Here is an 18,231-nt window from a genome sequence, read left to right on the forward strand (position 1 = left end):
AGCGCTGCCAGTTCGTTTTCACACAGCGGCTCCAAAAGTCTTTTCTGGTAATCTTGAAAAACAGTCTGTTGAGTTCAACAAAACAAGTTACGTCCTCTGAAAAGAGAGAGAGAGAGAGGGAGCATTGTGTGTGTGTGTGTGTGTGTGTGTGTGTGTGTGTGTGAGTGAGTGTGTGTGTGTGTGTGTGAGCGTCTTTTAAAACAAACCATGGCAGCTCCTCCTTCTGTGTGATGGACTGGAAGAGACAAAGCTTCACTTATTGATGAGCTCTGGTCTTTCAAGGAGAGACGCGTGCTTCCTTGGCGGAGATGATGGCCGGCTACTCTCTCTTCACTCGGCCTGCAGTGAAACCATGGCAACGGAGCTCGGCCACGCCGCCCGCTTTCCTCTTCTCGCCGTTACGGCGGCCTCGGCCCTGTAGCCGCGAGGAGGTCGAGGTGAAGCGAGGCCTTCCCCTTTCCCCTTTCCCCTCTCCCCCTTTGCTCAGCTTTCTCTTGTTAAGGACTCCCCTAGAGACGGGGGTGAGGGGGGCTTCACACGCAGATTTCCCACGTTTCTAGTAGATCCCAGGGATGAGAGATTTTGTGATTCCTGGGAGCCAAACGCCACAGGAATGATGCTGGAGTCAGCGACAGATTTGGCTGGGATCAGCCGACCCTCGAGGAATAACAATGAGCCTCTGCGTCTCCCGCCGAGTGGAACACGCCGGGTCGGCGGGATGAGGAAGAGCGGGGAGAGAAAAGACGGAATCACAGTGCATTTCCCTGCGTAGGTGTGTGTATTTACGCGCTTGTGTCTGCGTCCGCCAAGCATCATTTGGGATCCATTATTGATATGAAAAAAAAGGGGGAAAAAAAAGAAAATGACTCTTCCCAGCAGTTAATCTTTCTTCCTCCCCGCGTGGCTTTAGTCTGATCGTTTCTAAGAATAGAAATGCTCGGTACCCAAACACGCGTTCGGCTCGCTGAATGTCACTCGCCCGTCTGTGAAATGACGGCGGAGGCTTTAAACCTTCGAGAAGAGGGGAAACTGCTGCGGGCTTTTTCCAGGGCAATCTCCCGAAGTGCCACTCTGTTAAATGTTAAATTAATGCACCCATCCACTTCTTTGTTTCCCTCCATCTGTCTGTCTGTCTTCCCTCTAACCTGAACGTACTCTGCAGCAGTCGTACCCAACCATTGCTTGACTGGCGCGCCCTCGCGGCTTGGAAGGATTTTACAACTTGATATTGTGCAATTAATTAGGTTCAGTTCGGTTTGCATACGGTGTAAATCTTTCACGCTGACTGCTGGTATGTGCGTCCGGGTCAAATGGATTGCTGTAAGCCGACGATAGTTCAGATGGACGTTTGTTTGTGCGACGCACGGCTATAAAGCAATGAGACGAACTCACTGGATTGGATTGACGGTTTCAAAATACGGTACAGGTTCCTCGTCCGTTTGCCGTTTGCGTCTCTGTCGCTGAGGACCAGGCGGCCCGGCGACCGACTCGCGCTGCCGCTCCTCTTCAGTCTGTCATGAACTTCACGGGGGCTTTGTTTTGTTTTTATTGGAAAGAAAACCCCTCTTGCTGTGGTCGACACGTTACATGGATCAGGTCAGCCGCAGTCCGATTTGTGTTTGCTGCACGACGTGTGCACTTAACCTGCAGAGAGTTAAAGGGGATCTGTAATGAAGTCAAGCTGCTGTATTTACACCAATGATTGAAAAACAAACTAAAAACAAACAGTTCTTGCTGTATTTATACAAACCTGGCCTATACATGGACCATATAACCCCCCCCCCGACCTGTATCGAGTGATTGCGCAAAGTCGGCCTGATGAAGTAGAATGACAGTTGTGCCTGTATGCTCATGTGACAGCATCCATAAACTTCCTGCTAATCCGGATGAAAGCGTTAAAGCGATAGCGAGCTGAAAAGATGATAACATTGAGCATTAGCGCGAGGCCACAGCAGATGTTGTGAAAAGATGAGGATTTGGTTTTTCCCAGAAGTGGGCGAGTGGACGTCGCCATGTGACCCTGCCGGCACAGAGCGCTGTCAGACACTCGAGGAGCGGAAGGACTGAAGCTTCGCACTTCTTGGGAGCAGAGCAAAAAAAAAAAGCACCGTGAAAGAATAGTACTGATCATGAATGATTTATGAAGAGATCCACAACACATTGACCTTAAAGTGGTTGAGTGGGATTGATTCTGTAATCCAAGATTGTAGAAAGAAGATAAAAGCACATTGCGTGTCCGTTACACTTCTAAGTGAAACTCATCTGCGCAACATGAACTTATAAGGAAACAATGTGTCTTCATATTTGATTCAACCAGAAAGGTCACCACTGAGCCATCTTAATACTGTTCATGCTGCTAGCTCTGTGAGTTGAGGACAATGCTGAAAGTTTTCGATGTGACCGATTCCAATTCACAGCCGCTCCACTTTTTAGACCTTGTGAACGTTGAACTCAAGGTGGTGTCTTCTGATCTCGTTCGGATTCCACGCAGTGCGTTCCCGTCCAGGTCAGGGCCACTGAACATCAACTTGTGCGCCGTGCAGCGAGAGCTTCGCTTGTGATTCTTAGCGGGCAGCAGCAAGCAGACGATCCATAGCTCCGGACCCGTAAAGGTCACGCTTCCTAACGGCCACAGACCGACTTTGTCGGTTCAGCCGAGTTCACATCCACAACAATTCACGGATTATTCCCACCGCGTCAGACACAGCGCTCAGAAACTCGGCCCCGCCTGTGCTGTGAAATCATTTTGCTAATGGAATGCACCTATGGGGTTATTTGATTGGGAGCAGCACATAATCCATTTGGCCAACAGCGACCTGAGAGAGGACCCACTTATGCTATCAGGAGCGCCGGAGACGCTCCGATCCATAATCCACTCTTCATTTGTGATTGCTTACGTTGCCTGCTTGCATCTTACGTCCAGACCTTGAAAAATAAGAAAAGTGTGAAATGAGCGAGCATGAAGCTGCAGAAGGAAGTTGGTCGTCGTCACGGAGGGATCATGTCGTAAATACACACATTCAGGTTGACAGCGCGGGTTTAACTAGCTTTTGCTTGTTGCTTTAGCTTTTTGCTGTGTTTAACGTGCAGCACAACCCCAAAATGTGGGCTGGGAGATTTCAGATAATGATATATATATATATATATATATATATATATATATATATATATATATATATATATATATATATATGTAATATATATATATATATATATATTACGATGTTGCGTGTTTATCTGGAAGTTCAAGAAACAAATATGAATTTGTATTTTCACACACAGATGCATAAATGTATATGATTATTTCACGTTACGATTCAATTGAAAGACGTAACATTATCATATTGAACTATTCCAGTGTAATAACCCCTGCAGAGCTCCACAAGCTGTCATGCTTTAGAAGAGCAATAACAGCCTTTATCAAAAGTTTCAATAAAAAGTTTAATAAAAAACCGCTATGAAATAGTCGTGGTGTTTTCATTCATTTCATTCGGCTTTCTTCCATCTGAACAAAATGTCTGATGTTAAAACCCACAATGCTGGCGGTTTAAAAAAAATAAAGAGTTGTTTTTCCCAGAGAAGTTCTACAATGTGAGCAGTGATGAGTTTTTCATATGTGGCGAATTGGACAACATGATGAAATGGACTTCGGTCCCTCGTCAGCGGCTTAATAGTTCAACAGTTGTGGTTACGTGCCGTTGTTGACTTTCTGGTCCATGGTAGGCGTTTTCTTTGGGGAGGGGGAATTGACTTCTGTCACACGATAAGCCTTTACACAATCACACACACACACACACACACAGATTAATTCACATCTGAATATATTTTTTTCAAGCTGCAGTTTTTGCCATATGTCTTTCCAAACAGAATGCAGATATCATAATAATATTTTCATATTATAAACGACCACGTTGCTCATCTATTAATTTACAAAACACACACACAAAGACTCCGTAGTCCGAACCACAGCAGAAAACTCGTTTCCTCCAGAGCATGACCCCCCCCCCCCAGTTTGATTTGTTACACTAAAGACAAATGACACTTGCATGCAAGTATTTTGCACTTGGGCGTCGTCGAGAGTTGGCTAGCTCAAGGCCCCCCCCCCGGCCACCCACAGCGCCGCCCCTGAAGCGTAGTGCCCCCCCTCCGGTTCCCCCCCAGGTCAACGCCAGCTCTGTCAGCACTGTTTCCTACGATGTCACCGTTAGCTGCGGGTCGCTAGCTCAGCCACCGCCATGTCGAGCATCGCGTGGAGGCACCAGATGTGGCCCATTGTTTCCACTTCCAATGCCTCCAGAGAAGGGGGGGGCGGGGGGGGGGGCTTCCCTGTGTTCAGTTCTAAATTCTTTTGTTGCTTCTAACGGATTCTCTGCGGTTAAAGGTTTATCTCCCGCAGCCGAGATCTGTTCTTGCTGCTTTATTCTAAGGTTTGATGTTTGATTTCAGCTGTGCACCTCAGCTGAAGACTCGAAAATAAAGATTTGGATTGATACACAACAAAAGTCGTGCAGTAATTCATGAAATCGTGTCCATACATTTATAGGCGGAGGGTGAATATTGCAATATCTTTACGTTTTTGCGTCAGTTTGAGAGAAAAGAAAAGAAAAATGCATCTATGTATCTTTCCTGAACCTTCAACCCTTCACAGCTAATTTCAGAGAGTTAAATTGACTCTGTGAGATTCAATTTGAACTCTAAGCTGGTGTTTATATCGTCCCAATCTTGTCAGTGGTAAATTAACACTGAACAAAGTGTTAACAAGTGAATTCGGAATAAGTGTCGAAAATAGATCTGCCCAGTGTGAAAAACATTACACACAATTTAGCTGACACGTTTATCCAAAGCGACTTACATTACATTTTTAACCCGTGGTTTCTACATTTCAGTCTGGGGAGCAATTAGGGGTTGGTTGTCCTGCTCATGGACACTTTGACATGGGACATGTAGCAAGTGGGGTTCAAACCACCACCCTTGCGGTTCCCGGCTCACCCTCTCTACTCCGCACCACAGTAGGTAGAATAAAACCAAACCCCAAGAAGTGTGACACGTTTCAAACCTATCAGAGAGTTAATTTAACTCTGCTAAGTGTCGCAAGTTAATCTGATCTTGACACTGGATAATGACTCCAGCTCTTTTCGTACAAATTGACTCTGTAAGAGTTGAATCACTTCTTGCAGTGTGATTTCAACTCTGCACCGGAAAATTAACCCTTAAGAATTTTGCTGTGTTCCTGCTCTTCTCCTGGTTTAGGTGGCTCGGGTCCCCGTGGAGGCGTGTGAGCAGTTCGGCACCTGCGCCGAGTGCCTGAGCTCCGGCGACCCCCACTGCGGCTGGTGTGTCCTGTACAACATGTGAGTCCCGCCGGCACGCGCCACTGGAACCACAACCTCCCTGTGGATCGAACGGCTTGTTTCACGCTACGAAAAGGCACAAAGCACGTGGTCATGTGATGAGTGCAGCTTGATATGACAGCGACATTGTGGAGTTCTGGACCTGACGGAAGCAGGCTTATCTCCATCTTAATTATCTGAGGTTGGCTCGCATAATACCTGACGGTGAAGAAAAGGGGGATTCGGGAGATTAAAACGCTGTGTTTCAGCGGCGGCGGTAGCCGCTGACCTCAGCTGGGGATTTACCCGCCGTCTAATCACATGACGTCCGCGTTTCAGCCAGTAATATCTTGACGATGATCAGCATTATGTAAATTGCAGCTCTCACTGTTATCAAATCGTCAGTGAAGTGAGAGGGGAAAAAAAGATCTGTTTTGTCTTAATCCAAATTACCTCATTAAAATGTCCCCCCACCTCCCCCCCTCCGAGTGCTGACTTTGTCTGCGAGTCCCATTACGCTGTTTATTTGAATTAATGCCGTTCACTTATCAGCGAACAGATAGGCTGCTGCTCCCTCAAGTAACCCGAAGTGAATCATGATCCCTCACATTGCAAAAGGAGGCCACTTTATTTTTCTGTCCAATAAATCCTAATTGGGGTCTTTTTTTTTTTTACAGCCTCTGAATGACCCTCAAAGACTTTCATGTGGCTCTCTTTCACGATCTCACTTTCCCACTCGTGGCACCCATCTGACTAACCCTAACCCTGGGGGTGGGGGGGGGGGGGGGGTGTGTGAAGGGAACAAACGGCTCCATCGGACAAAAAGCGACGAACAAAAGAGACAGAAAGGAAGGCGATGAAAGACAGTCCGAGATGAAAGGTGTCCCTTTTTTCTTTTTTTCGGTCGGAGGCACTTCAGTTGATGAGTGGTCAGAAGGTGACCGCCCGTCCGCCCGTCCGCCCGCCCGCGGCTCCCGGGTCGCCCCAAGCAGCCGAGCCGGCAGCAGCTGTCCCCGCCGCTTCCATCCCGCCTTTTTATTGTGTTGTAATTACAGCCGAAGCCTCGGCGCTCTTTGAGCTCTCTCAGGAGGTGCCACCCCCTCAGCAGCATCTGAGAGCGTATTAAGCACTATCTCCCCTCGCTGTGCGCATTACACTGTTAAAAGAAAAGAGATGGTGGTGTTCAGCCAAAGCACTATCTAAATTTTCCATTACGATTTAACTCCACGGCTGAGAGATTCTTGTTCTTTTTAATGCATGTTACTATCTGTGCCTGCAGGGACCGAACCCGCACAGGGCCTCTTTCAAAGAAATCTGCATCAATGCAACCACATTAAAAACAATCCCAACAACAAAGCCCCGTTTCTACAACCAGACAAATTATTCAAAGTTTTGGAAATTCTCTCTATCCCTTACCATTACTTTAAATGTGGCCTAATTCTCTCTTACAAGCTTAGTCTCAGGTCGCATCGTGGCGCCAACCCTTTAACGTCTTACTTTTAATTGCCTGTTGGGGATTTAGGAATTTAACTGTTGCATTCGGTGAAATGTGCTCTGCAGAAAAGCGGAATAACAACGTGAAGGGAACGATCCGACCAAGTGATCAGAAGCCATCTTAACAGGGACATACCGTCTGCATGCTTTAATGTGGTGCACCGATGACAAGCATGAAGAATAAACACCACGGAAATAGACAACTTTCTAAAAATTTGGCAACCAGTTTTAAAGGCTCCTCCCAGCGACTCTAACATGGATGGCAGAGCCATCTTTGGTTCATAGAAACCGTTAAATATCTAACAATGAGTCCTTCTTGCTCCACAGGTGCTCGAGGAGGGATCGGTGTCCGAGGGCGGAGGAGGCCTTCCGTTTCGCCACCGACACTGAGCGCTGCGTGAAGGTTATCGCTCACCCGGACAGCATCGCCGTGTCAGCACACAGCGTCCCCGTGAGTCCGCTTGTCGTTCCGCCCGTCGCTCCACTCGCCATGTTTATGAGCAATCACTGAGAGTAGCCTCGTACAGCAGCCCGGTGCACAGTGAGCATAAGCCTGAGAAGATCAGATCTATTCTATCTATATCTATCAAATTTATTTATTGTGGCTTAAATACATGTACTGTGGGATGAGAGGCAAATGCTAGGCTGGGAGAAGCGAGGGTTGTTTACGATGTCACGTGCCAAAAGGTTGATTGCATTACCTAAAGGCTTAAAACTGTTGTTTTTTGTGCAGTAGCCAAGAGCACAGAGGAGTGAAGCAGAGTTTGTGCTGAGGATTATTTTAAGGGAGCAGCTTGACTTATTTGCGGTTTCATTTGATGAATAACGCCGCTCTCGTATCGGTGTGTTAAATGTGCCGCTGGAGCCAAAAAGCCAATTAGATTAGCTTAGCCTTCCACTTCCACCACCTCGACTCTCGTGTGTGTGTCGTCTTTTTCATTTTGTACAGAAGTCTAAAAAAAAATAACGAGTCCGTTTTCCCAAAAGGGGGTTGAATTGCTTGGCCAGGAGCAATGATCTCATCTTCAACCGCTTTCCCGGGGGTCGGGTCGAGGGCCACGGGGCAAAATAGCTCACCGGCCGGCCTTCGTACGGCCCCATAAACCAGGACTTAACGTGTTAATTATTGAGTTTAAGGAGGGCGGATTTGGTTATCCTTGGACAGAGCCAGATGGAAAGCTGCTTCAATTTGCCCTTCTGCTGATTCTTTTAAGCTTCTGCTGGAGGTGAACAACGTTCCGGACCTTTCCGCTGGAATCACCTGTTCATTTGGGCGGCAGGCCCGAGTGGACGGTCACGTCAACGGGAACAGGGTCATGTGTCTGTCGCCGGCTGGGAAGGAGGTTCCCAGGATACCGGAGGGACAAGGTGAGCTCAGACGTCTCGTGTGTCAATAAACAAAAAAAATAAAATCGATGGGGATTCCAATTCCAGGTGAAAAACTTATAATATAATTTTTTTTTAAAAGAAAAGCTTTCCCTTTAGGTCGACCAACTTGCATTTTTTGTTTACTCAAGGGGCTTCATAAGCACCAAGGAGCTGCAGGATTTCCTCAGAGCATATACAGTAATCCTCCAATTGAAGTTTATGACTGAAGGTTTTCTCACGACAACAGCAATATGCCCCGGCAGAGACGCACACACCAGGTGGCTCTTTACAGAAGTGCGATAAAAGAATTAACGGTTCCTTTTTCATTTTGACCTCCTCTTTTCGCACATTGTTTTTCTTCTTTCACCCTTTTTTTTCGTCCCTCTCGTTCTCTCTCTCTCTCTGTCTCTCTCTCACACATCATTCAAATTCCCTCTCCATCCTTTCACTCATTGTGTTCGCTCTCTCTCTCAGACTGGGCCGGCGTGGAGCTTCGCCTGAACTCAAAGGAGACGGGTCAGATGGTCGCCAGCACAGAGGTGAAGTTTTTCAACTGCAGCACCCATCAGACGTGAGTCCCCCCCTCCCCCCCCCCCCGTCCACACACACACACACACACACACATCCTTTAGTGCAAGGATGTACTGAGGCTCCCAACTCTGTCTAAGATTGGCCCGTTTGGAAACCTCAGAGTTCAATTGACCTGTCAGGTTTCATTCGGATCAACATGATGCATTTGCCTCGGCCTGTTTGCTTTGACTTTGCTTAAACTGCCAGTTTGTGTGCGGCTTATTGCCTAAAGCATTAAATACAAGTAACTAGTCACTCTTTCCGTTGCTTTAATACAGCTAAAGCGTACATGTGACACCTTTATGTATGTTCATAACTATAATATGGATAAGCAGCAGACTCACACACCCCTTTGTGATTGTCCTGAGCATCCCGGCCTGACCGTTGTTTGAGCGGAGACCTTTTAGTCTTGATCGCCTTGAAGATGGATACAGTGATGCAAATTAACGAGCGCCTGATTTAAACACTCGTCCGTTTTGTCTCGCCAATATCAATTTCCCGACCTGCTTTGACTTTGAGCCATTATGCTAATGTCAGCTGTACAGCTGAATAGCAATTAGCAATTAGCGATCGACTGAACGTTCTGTCACAACGGTGTTGTTACGTATCATCGCGCTTTTGTTAGGTTGGTATACGGCGTAAACCTGCGTATCACGTAGACCAGTGATTCTCAGCTGGTGGGTCGCGGACCCGTTTTTGCCCGGGAAAATAAAAATTAGAATCAACAGCTGGCTGTTTTGTTTTTTCATTAAACTTGTTTTTGTGTTGGCATACGTATTCTGTCTCCACACTATCTCAGCTTCAAACTGCACCATATTTTCATTAAATAAATTGGAGAAGTTGTGAATGTTCCTCGCTTTGGGTCGCGGCTTGTCATTAAGAGGTGATGGTGGGTCCCGCAGCCAGACCAGTTGAGAACCACTGATGTAGACTACACCACTGGATGAATGCCAATTTGTCAGTGTTCAAATGCGTCTGTAAACCAGCAACCTTTTCACAGCTCAACGGACCTCCGGAAAGGCCAAATGTTGAATTAGTTAAGTCAAAAGACTTGAATCATGTTTTTCCTTTTTGAATTTTTGTGGACACATTTGTGGACAGGGAGAGCTGAGAAAGGGAAAGCGATAATTCCTTTATTTTTTCAAGGTGTTACAGAGATTTCAGCTTACAGCTCTTCACACACACTCTGCTAACCTTCTACTGTGAATTTCCCTCCACCCAGAGCGCAAAAAGCTGGATGCGAGGATACACAATAAGTTCACTCGAGGAGGAATCATTTGATTGATGTTGTATTCATAGCCGAACCTTGGAAATTAGCCCACGGTGGATAAACACGCCACCTATTCAAAATTCTCTCTGACTGCGACATGAATGCTTTAATAGAACCGTGTGAAGCCATTAGAGGGAAACAGTCGGAAGCTCATGGCGTTCCCCGCCGCGCCAATACGGCCTCCATTAGCTGCGGGCCGACCCCGTGACCCCCCTGTGATTAATATTTCAAACCAAATACACTCTTCCCCAAGCACCTCTTCCCTCCACCTCCCCGACTACCGGCACCACCTCGGCATCACATCAACCTCCATAATTAATTATCCAGTGTTTGCAGCTCCCTGCCAGTCCAGTTCTATTAATACCCGACCCCCCCCCCCCCCCTCCCCCTCTCTCTCCCCCTCCATCCCCCCAAATGCCTTTCTCACACACAGCCACACATTTTTATGTCCACGCTGGCCTCGGGCAGCTAATTAATATCAAAATGTAATGGTGCTGCACTACATTTATTGGCATTTGTAGCTCGCTGTGAGCCGCTGGTATCGTGGCGCTGATGGTGGTTTTCACAGTTTCTCATTGCATGAACAGTTTCAGGAGAGCGCGACTCCGATAGAGCACGGATCGGTTCTCTGCACACCTCCATTATACACAGCAAAGCCTGCGTTGCCCCCTCCCCCCGACAAGAAAACAGGATACGTTCAATTGTCAGCTCTAATATTGTTGGTGTATCAACAGCCTCCGAATCACCCATCTCTGTTTCTCGCTGTCCCTCATCTCTCAGTCCTCCGCACAAAGTTGTATCACAATCAGCCCCCCACCCCCCTCCCCCAGTTTGCTGGATGAAGTGGGATTAAATTCTGTCCGACAAGGTTCAACACGACTGTAATCCACGACTGACCGCTGGCTGCTGTTTACCAAATACAAAATACGTTCACCAGCAAAAAAAAAACCTGTACATCTTTTTGACTTTAAATTGATGAAGTAGGCTTTAAGAGACAGGGACTCTCCTGCCAAGATTTCACACCTAAGGTCATTTACTGTCATCCCTGACAAGAAGACCACAATTCATTGCTGTCTGCATAGAAAACGGGGACATCTGATTTTTCAGAAAAACACATCGGCATGATGAATTGAGCTCAAAGCGTTAATCCTCCACCCGTCTCCTCTTTTCAATCATCTTCACCCAGGGGAGGAAGATGTGGGTGATGAGTGGGAAATACATTTTAAACAAAAAGCCAAGCCAACTCAATATCCAGGAGGAATTATTAAGGTTGTGCATGCCGGGCAGTAATGCGTTCCTTTGTCCCTGCAGGTGTCTGTCCTGTGTAAACAGCACTTTTCGTTGCCACTGGTGTAAATACCGTAACCTGTGCACCCACGACCCCAGCAGCTGTTCCTTCCAGGAGGGCAGAGTCAACGCTTCAGAGGTAATGAGCGCTGCGATTAACATTAACAGTTACTGTTTCATTAGCTGGTTAGCATGTAGCCTCCGGGAGCTCCATTTATCTGTTCCTCCGTGACACCTTAAAGTCCAAATATTAGCATTCACTGTCCTGCAAATATGAATGTCTGTGCCACGGTTTGGTTCAGTCAAGTTGACTTTCAAACATTTAAATAGACCTTAAGCTCGACCTGCTGATGGTTCAAGGTGAGAGATAAGAGGATCACCAAAGTCATCAGGATTCATCCTCTGGGTACCATGCATGTACCCAGAGGATACATCCAATCCATCGCCTCAGCGGCTGAGGCCTGGATCAAAGTGGAAGACTAATTGGCTGTCATTGTTATTCCCAGAGCCTCACTGCTAGACTGTCCAAGCAATGCTGAATGGGCTAATAGGGATAAACATGCCATCATGGAATGAGAGAAGTAATGCCTCCAGTTCTTCAGATCAATATTACACAGATAAAGTACACTCATCGGCCACTTCATATACACCTGTTCGAATGCTTGTTAATACAAATTGCGAATCAGAAAATCAACTCAATGCATATAGGCAGGTTCAAGTTCAGGTGCAAGTTCAAACCGAGCATCAGAAAGGAGATTTAAGTGACTTTGAACGTGATTGTTGGTGCCAGACGGGCTGGTCCGAGTGCTGCTGACCTCCTGGGATTTCCCCGCACGACCACCGCTAGGGTTCACAGAGGATGGTCTGAAAGAGAGAAAATCTCCAGTCGTGTGGACAAACAATTCCTTGTTGACGCGAGAGGTCAGAGGAGGACGGGCAGACTGGTTGGAGATGATAGAAAGGCAACAGTAACTTAAATAAGCACTCGTTTCAACCAAGGAATGCAGAATACCATGAACTCACAACACGTGGAACCATCTTCTGATGGCTACCTCCAGCAGGATAATGCACGATGTACCAAAGCTCATATAATGAAAAACTGGTTCCTTTAACATCACAATGACTTCACTGTACTCCAATGGCCTCCACAGTCAACGCATATCAATCCAATACAGCACCTTTCGGATATGGTGGCATGCAACTACGTCAATATGGACCAAAATCTCTGAGAATTAAGGCGGTTTTGAAGGCTTTTATTAACAAGGTGTACCGAATAAAGTGGCTGGTGAGTGTGTAGCGCTGCAGATATGCATTGATAGAAAGATACATACTAAAAATAGATAACCAGATACTGTAGAAGGATGACTCAATTCATTTCTGAAGGGGAAACAAGATATTTTCTTCCTGTGAATACAAATATGTGTTTGTATGCTCTTCGCACAGGACTGCCCTCAGCTCCTTCACTCTGGGGAAATTCTGCTCCCGGCCGGTGAGGTCCGACCCATCACGCTCAGGGCCCGGAACCTCCCGCAGCCGCAGTCGGGCCAGCGGGGCTACGAGTGCGTGGTGCACGTGCAGGGTGTCATCCACCGCGTCACGGCGCTGCGCTTCAACAGCACCAGCGTGCAGTGCCAGAACAGCTCGGTATGACCCCAAACACTCCCAGTGGGAGCCTCACAGCTGTCAAGCCAGGCAGACAGCTTGGATGCTGCGTAGGCAAGGTGCACAGGGTCCATCGGCGGGCGCGCCCGACGCGCCGAGCATACTGAGGGGAAGGTGGAGGAGGAGGGGGAGAGCGAGAGGGGTGGCAAAAGGTGCCGGGCGTTTTTTCAAGGAAAGGGAGGGAAAAGTTGAAAGAAACTAAAATGAAAAAGATGGAAACCCTGAAATCAACACAAACATGTCTAAGTAAGTGCTAAGTATTTCAATGCAAATCATATCTTGCCGATCCGTGGCAGTGTATGAAAAGGCCATTTTCCTCAGATGTGGATGATTGGTCACTCCAGCCAGGGTTTGAGTCCCTACATGTCAAAGAGGAAGGGAGCAAACAACCATGGCAGAAATGACAGATGGCTAAAAGCCTCTCCTGCCCTTTTATTCTCTCATTTTCCTGCACTCTAACTTGTTTCTTTTTCATCGCATCCTCTGTCTCACTTGGACTCTCTCTCTCTCTCTCTCTCCCTGGATCCACTTACCGCACACTCCCTCACACTCCCTCACTCTCTGACTCTTCTTTTCAGTACTTGTACGAGGGTGGGAAGATCAGTGACCTGGCAGTGGACCTCTCCATCGTATGGAACGGCAATTTCATCATCGACAATCCCGAGAAGATTAAAGGTGCCTCTGCAATCCATCACTGCCAGCCCATAGAAGTGTAAAGCACTCAATCCGTTGGGGATAGATGGGTCATAGAGACTAATTCAAGGCTTCCAAAGGGCCTTGAGAGAAAGTTCACAATAACAGCGCGTGTTATCAAAAACCAGCCAATCACTGGGCTGCCGGGAGGGGTGAAGGGTGAATCTTCACATTTTGCTCAGTTTGGCTCTGGCGGCTGCTATTGGTTTCCTCTCCATCATCATACAAGAAAAGGTGTTTGTCAGTTTGCGCTGTGGGTTGTGCAGTAAACGCATCCCCGTTGCCATGGATGTACACAGGGATGGCCATGAATTTTAACAGGCCTCGTCATTATACGGGCAAGTTACTTTATATGGGCATAAATACAGGCTACTTACAGGAAAGAGGATGTAGGAGACAGACTTCAAAGAAAGGTTTATTGGATTACCTCGCCATCCTTTCCCTGAATACATGGAAGCGGGATTTTAAACAAACATGCCTTTTCACAAATTTAAGTGAATCCTCAAGTTGACTCTCCACGGTTTTAGGCAGATCTTTTTTTTTTTAGGAATTGAGTGCAAACACCCGCTGTTTGACTCAATCGAACTGTCACACGACTTCCCGCTGGCGCTTTTAGAGCCCATTCTATGCTTGACATTTAGCTTACAAGCTATTCATAGCCGCAACGTTCTTCAAATCATCCGCATTGACACTCGTCTGACTGACCAGATGCCCTCGGCCTTCGCCCACAGTGCACCTCTACAAGTGCGGCGCCCAGCGGGACAGCTGCGGCATGTGTCTGCGGGCGGAGAGGAAGTTCCAGTGCGGCTGGTGCGGCGCCGAGGGCCGATGCACCATGAGGCAGCACTGTCCCCCCGTGTCCCCCTACGCCAGCCGCTGGCTGGACCTGTCGAGCAGGAACGTCAAGTGCACCAACCCGCGGATCACCGAGGTCAGTGGCGCGTTTGTGGTTGATGACATCGGTCACTCTTATGCTGCGGGGCGGCTGCGGCTCGGTGGGTAGAGCGGATGGTCTTGTTTCTGTGGTTTGGGTTTGCGTTAGAAAAAGCTAAATTCAAAGCGTAGATGAGACGGGGAAAGATAGATGGAGCCGTTTGTTAAGGTGGCTGAAACTTAGATTCATGTGTTTTTATGCTCAGAAACAACCATTTGAGTTCTGCCGTTTAGTTTGGGGGCTAAAGGCCTCCAACAAAAGCCCGGTGCTTCTAAATTTCGGATTAACCGCGATGCGTCTATTCAGGATACGACAAACACATTTGATCTGTGACAAACTTCCAACGCCCCGTCCATGTTGCCGGTTTAACCCGAGTCCATCTCGCATTTCTATCCAACGGCAGCCGAACACCTTACGTGGTCGACCGCTAAAACGGGTCCAGGCGGTTAGGGGGCGGCGATGGATCTTTTATGCCACAGACTCCCGCTCATTCCCCCCGAATGAGGCGCAGAGGGTCAGGCGCGGGGACGCAGGGCTCCTCCACTTCAAAGAGCCGCGAGCCTTTGATGTCCCCGTCACATTGTTAGCGTTTCTGAAGGAGCTGCGGCAGAGCGGCGCTCTGGAGAGCAGGGGAAGGGGCTCCGGTGCTGCTCCGCGGGTGAGACACTGCCAACGGGGTTCTCAGGGTTTGCTTATTCACTGCATTATTCAGGCAAGATTGTTTGGAATTATGGGGGATTCAAAACTTTAAAAAAAATAATCCTGGAATTAAGGTAAATCTACTTAATGTTTAAAGAGAGATGGAGATTCTCAGTCATTCAGGTCATGTAGTAACAGAGATCCTTGAATGTTCCTGCGTTTGAATTAGCACTCCTGGGTTGCGCTGGTTGTTGTTGTTGTTCACGTGTCCTTTAACCAATATGTCTCTTGAGGGTGAAGGTCAAATCTTTGGTTATATATTTCCTCAGTAAACACGAGTTTATGGGCGCTGGCTGAAGTCCTCTTCATTACAGCCTGATGTTTACTAAAAGTGTTCGGAATTTAGCGTCCGGTTGAACTTGGCTCCACCCTTCGGTGTCACATCCGGATGCCAAGAAACAAACAAGATTGGCCACGGCAAGGATGCACGACTCAAGGCTTCAAACCAATGATGTCACCTCTTAAATACAACCGATGCTCCTTCCTGTGCAGGTGAGTCCAGTGGCGGGCCCTCAGGAGGGGGGCACGCTGGTCACCATCCAGGGGCTGAACCTGGGTCTATCCTTCTCTGAGCTGGAGGGCAACGTGGAGGTGGCGGGTGTGCAGTGCATCCCTCAGGAGGAAGGATACATCACCGCAGAACAGTAAGAGAGACCCTTCCCCTCCCCCGACGCCTGGGGGGATCACACTGTACCGTACATAAACATGCAGTACAGGTACAAACACACGGAAAAAAGAAATATCTCTTTCTCTCAGTCACAGTCGGCAGTAGAATCTGTGAGCAGGCGGAAGCCCGGCGACGCCTCGTCAGGTTGTAGGATTGTGTGAGGGGCTTTGCATTGCTCTGGTGCAGTCGGAGCCAAAGGAAGAGACAGTCTTTGTGTCGTTATGAGGCTGTCGGCACAGCTGTAATTGAAATGCGCCGCATGCCGCTGACTGGAGGGACAATATGTTAGCCATGTGTTTCTCTCACAGCCATGTAATGCGATTGGCTTCAGGCTGCAGGGACTTTATTTATATCCTTGTAAAAAAAAAAAAAAAAAAAAAGGAAGGGATGTGCCAGCTGAAAATTGGAAAAACTCCTGTGATGTATGAATGGAAGGGATGAGCAAGGACGATTCATCGTGCTCTTATTGCAGCGGGGCCATCCACGCGGCACACACAGCGCTTTAAAACACGGCACTACAACTGTTACGCCTATTAATTTCAGCATGGGGTCAGTTGCTATAATGACTTATTCATGGCACACTTTATCTTATTGACCTGACAGGCAATACTGATTTATTGAAGAAAGCCCTATGTTGTCATGGCAACCGGAGGTAATGGTGGGTGGCAGTCGTGCTGAAGACGGCGAGGGGTGCGGTTTATCATTTGAGTTACATTGCTGTTAGAGGTTTTCCATTAGGAAGAAAGATGACCGTCTATATTGACGCACAGCTTCTATGAAATTCTGCCTCAATCACACCGGCCAGCAGAGCCCCCCCCCCCCCTGTGCAATTAGTAACAAATGTGATACAGCGCAGTGAGTCTGCCTGTGTGTGTGTGTGTGTTTGCCTGCTTTGTTGCTACTTGTATGTAGTGGCGCAACAGATTATACAAGTCACGGTTTGTGAACGATAGCAAATACAGATAAAGGCCTCAGTTTCTTAATTACAGTGGCCGTTCTACAAAAATCATAACCGGTCTGATATGGACGATTTAAATTGTTATGCTTTTAGTTGTAGCCTTGTGAAGTCTTTTTTTCTTTCTTTATGAACACAATCTAAATGATTGGGAAATAATCTAAACAAATCTTGTTGCTGTGAACACATCTACTTCAAAACAACAAGACTTATTCATCGGTCTCAAGATTACATGCAAACATCCGGCCAATACTAAATGTCATTGAGCAAAGCCTCAAAAACACACACGTGACTGAAAAGGAGCCTTTGTGCGTTTCCCATTAGCAACTTCACCAGCTCTCTTATAAATGTCAACACGCATTGGTTGTTAGCAGTGTTCTTAACACCGTGACGTTCAACCTTAAACTGTTGATTATTCCCCCCGGCTCACGCGATCCATGTCGGTAACGAACGGATCGACCGCGGCCCCGTATACCACTCTGTGCACCGTGAACTGTTGCATAACGGCCTTTGGTTTCTGCACCTACATTTGTGCCCGTGTGTCCTTTGTCTCTGCAGGATCGTGTGCCAAATGGCGGCGGCCCCTGAAAGAAGTGCTCCAGGTCCCGTTAAGCTGTGTGTTGGCGAGTGCCGACCAGAACTACGGGCCCAGTCCTCCCAGCTCTACTCCTTTGTGGTGAGTCTGCCGCTCAAAGCACACTTACTTTGTCCATTTGTTCTGAAACAAACACAGAGTCCCGGCTAGGAATTAGGACGAGCATGTGACCGCATCCATCAAAGCCTCTGCAATCATTGGAGAGAAAGACGGAGAAAGATTTCAGCAGAGCATCGGGAGACGCATAAGAGAGCTCATCGTCATTATGAAGTAGTTTCTGATGGTTTGCTCACCGCCTGCATTATTTTCCTTTTATGCAGACAGAATATTTATTGTACTCAAGCAAAGAACACTTTTGTTTGCTTTCAAAGACTGCATTATTTTTCCTTAAGCTTTTTTGATAAGGGTCTTTCTATATTAAACCATTTATATTCCAAAGAAGGACATGTTTTTAAGAGTTTGGATGTCAGCTTTCGTTAACGGACGTTAATCCCTTCAAAGACGATTAATAAGAAGCAGTTACTTGATCTACGCTGAATGAATCATTAATGAACTTGGGCCCTCCGCAGACCCCTTCCATGCTGACTCTGACCCCAGGCCGAGGGCCTGAATCTGGGGGCACCAAGGTGACCATCGTCGGGGAGAACCTGGGCGCCGGCAGCGCTGTCAATGTGTACTTTGGTAATCAGACCTGTGAGCTGTACAGG

General features: G+C 47.5%; 1 protein-coding gene across 1 annotated transcript in view; it reads left to right on the forward strand.

The window, feature by feature from the left end:
- LOC120835715 (plexin-A2) overlaps window positions 1-18,231 on the forward strand; it is a 61,503-nt gene that overhangs the window by 25,821 nt on the left and 17,451 nt on the right. The window contains exons 5-15 of the mRNA XM_078092830.1: window positions 5,251-5,351; window positions 7,152-7,275; window positions 8,039-8,192; window positions 8,667-8,763; window positions 11,344-11,458; window positions 12,763-12,963; window positions 13,560-13,656; window positions 14,406-14,605; window positions 15,800-15,951; window positions 17,488-17,605; window positions 18,094-18,230. Coding sequence (XP_077948956.1) covers window positions 5,251-5,351; window positions 7,152-7,275; window positions 8,039-8,192; window positions 8,667-8,763; window positions 11,344-11,458; window positions 12,763-12,963; window positions 13,560-13,656; window positions 14,406-14,605; window positions 15,800-15,951; window positions 17,488-17,605; window positions 18,094-18,230 — 1,496 coding nt within the window. The remainder of the gene's footprint in view (window positions 1-5,250; window positions 5,352-7,151; window positions 7,276-8,038; window positions 8,193-8,666; window positions 8,764-11,343; window positions 11,459-12,762; window positions 12,964-13,559; window positions 13,657-14,405; window positions 14,606-15,799; window positions 15,952-17,487; window positions 17,606-18,093; window position 18,231) is intronic.

The sequence above is a fragment of the Gasterosteus aculeatus genome, chromosome 17 (assembly GCF_964276395.1).
Source record: "Gasterosteus aculeatus chromosome 17, fGasAcu3.hap1.1, whole genome shotgun sequence".
Classification (NCBI taxonomy): Eukaryota; Metazoa; Chordata; class Actinopteri; order Perciformes; family Gasterosteidae; genus Gasterosteus; species Gasterosteus aculeatus.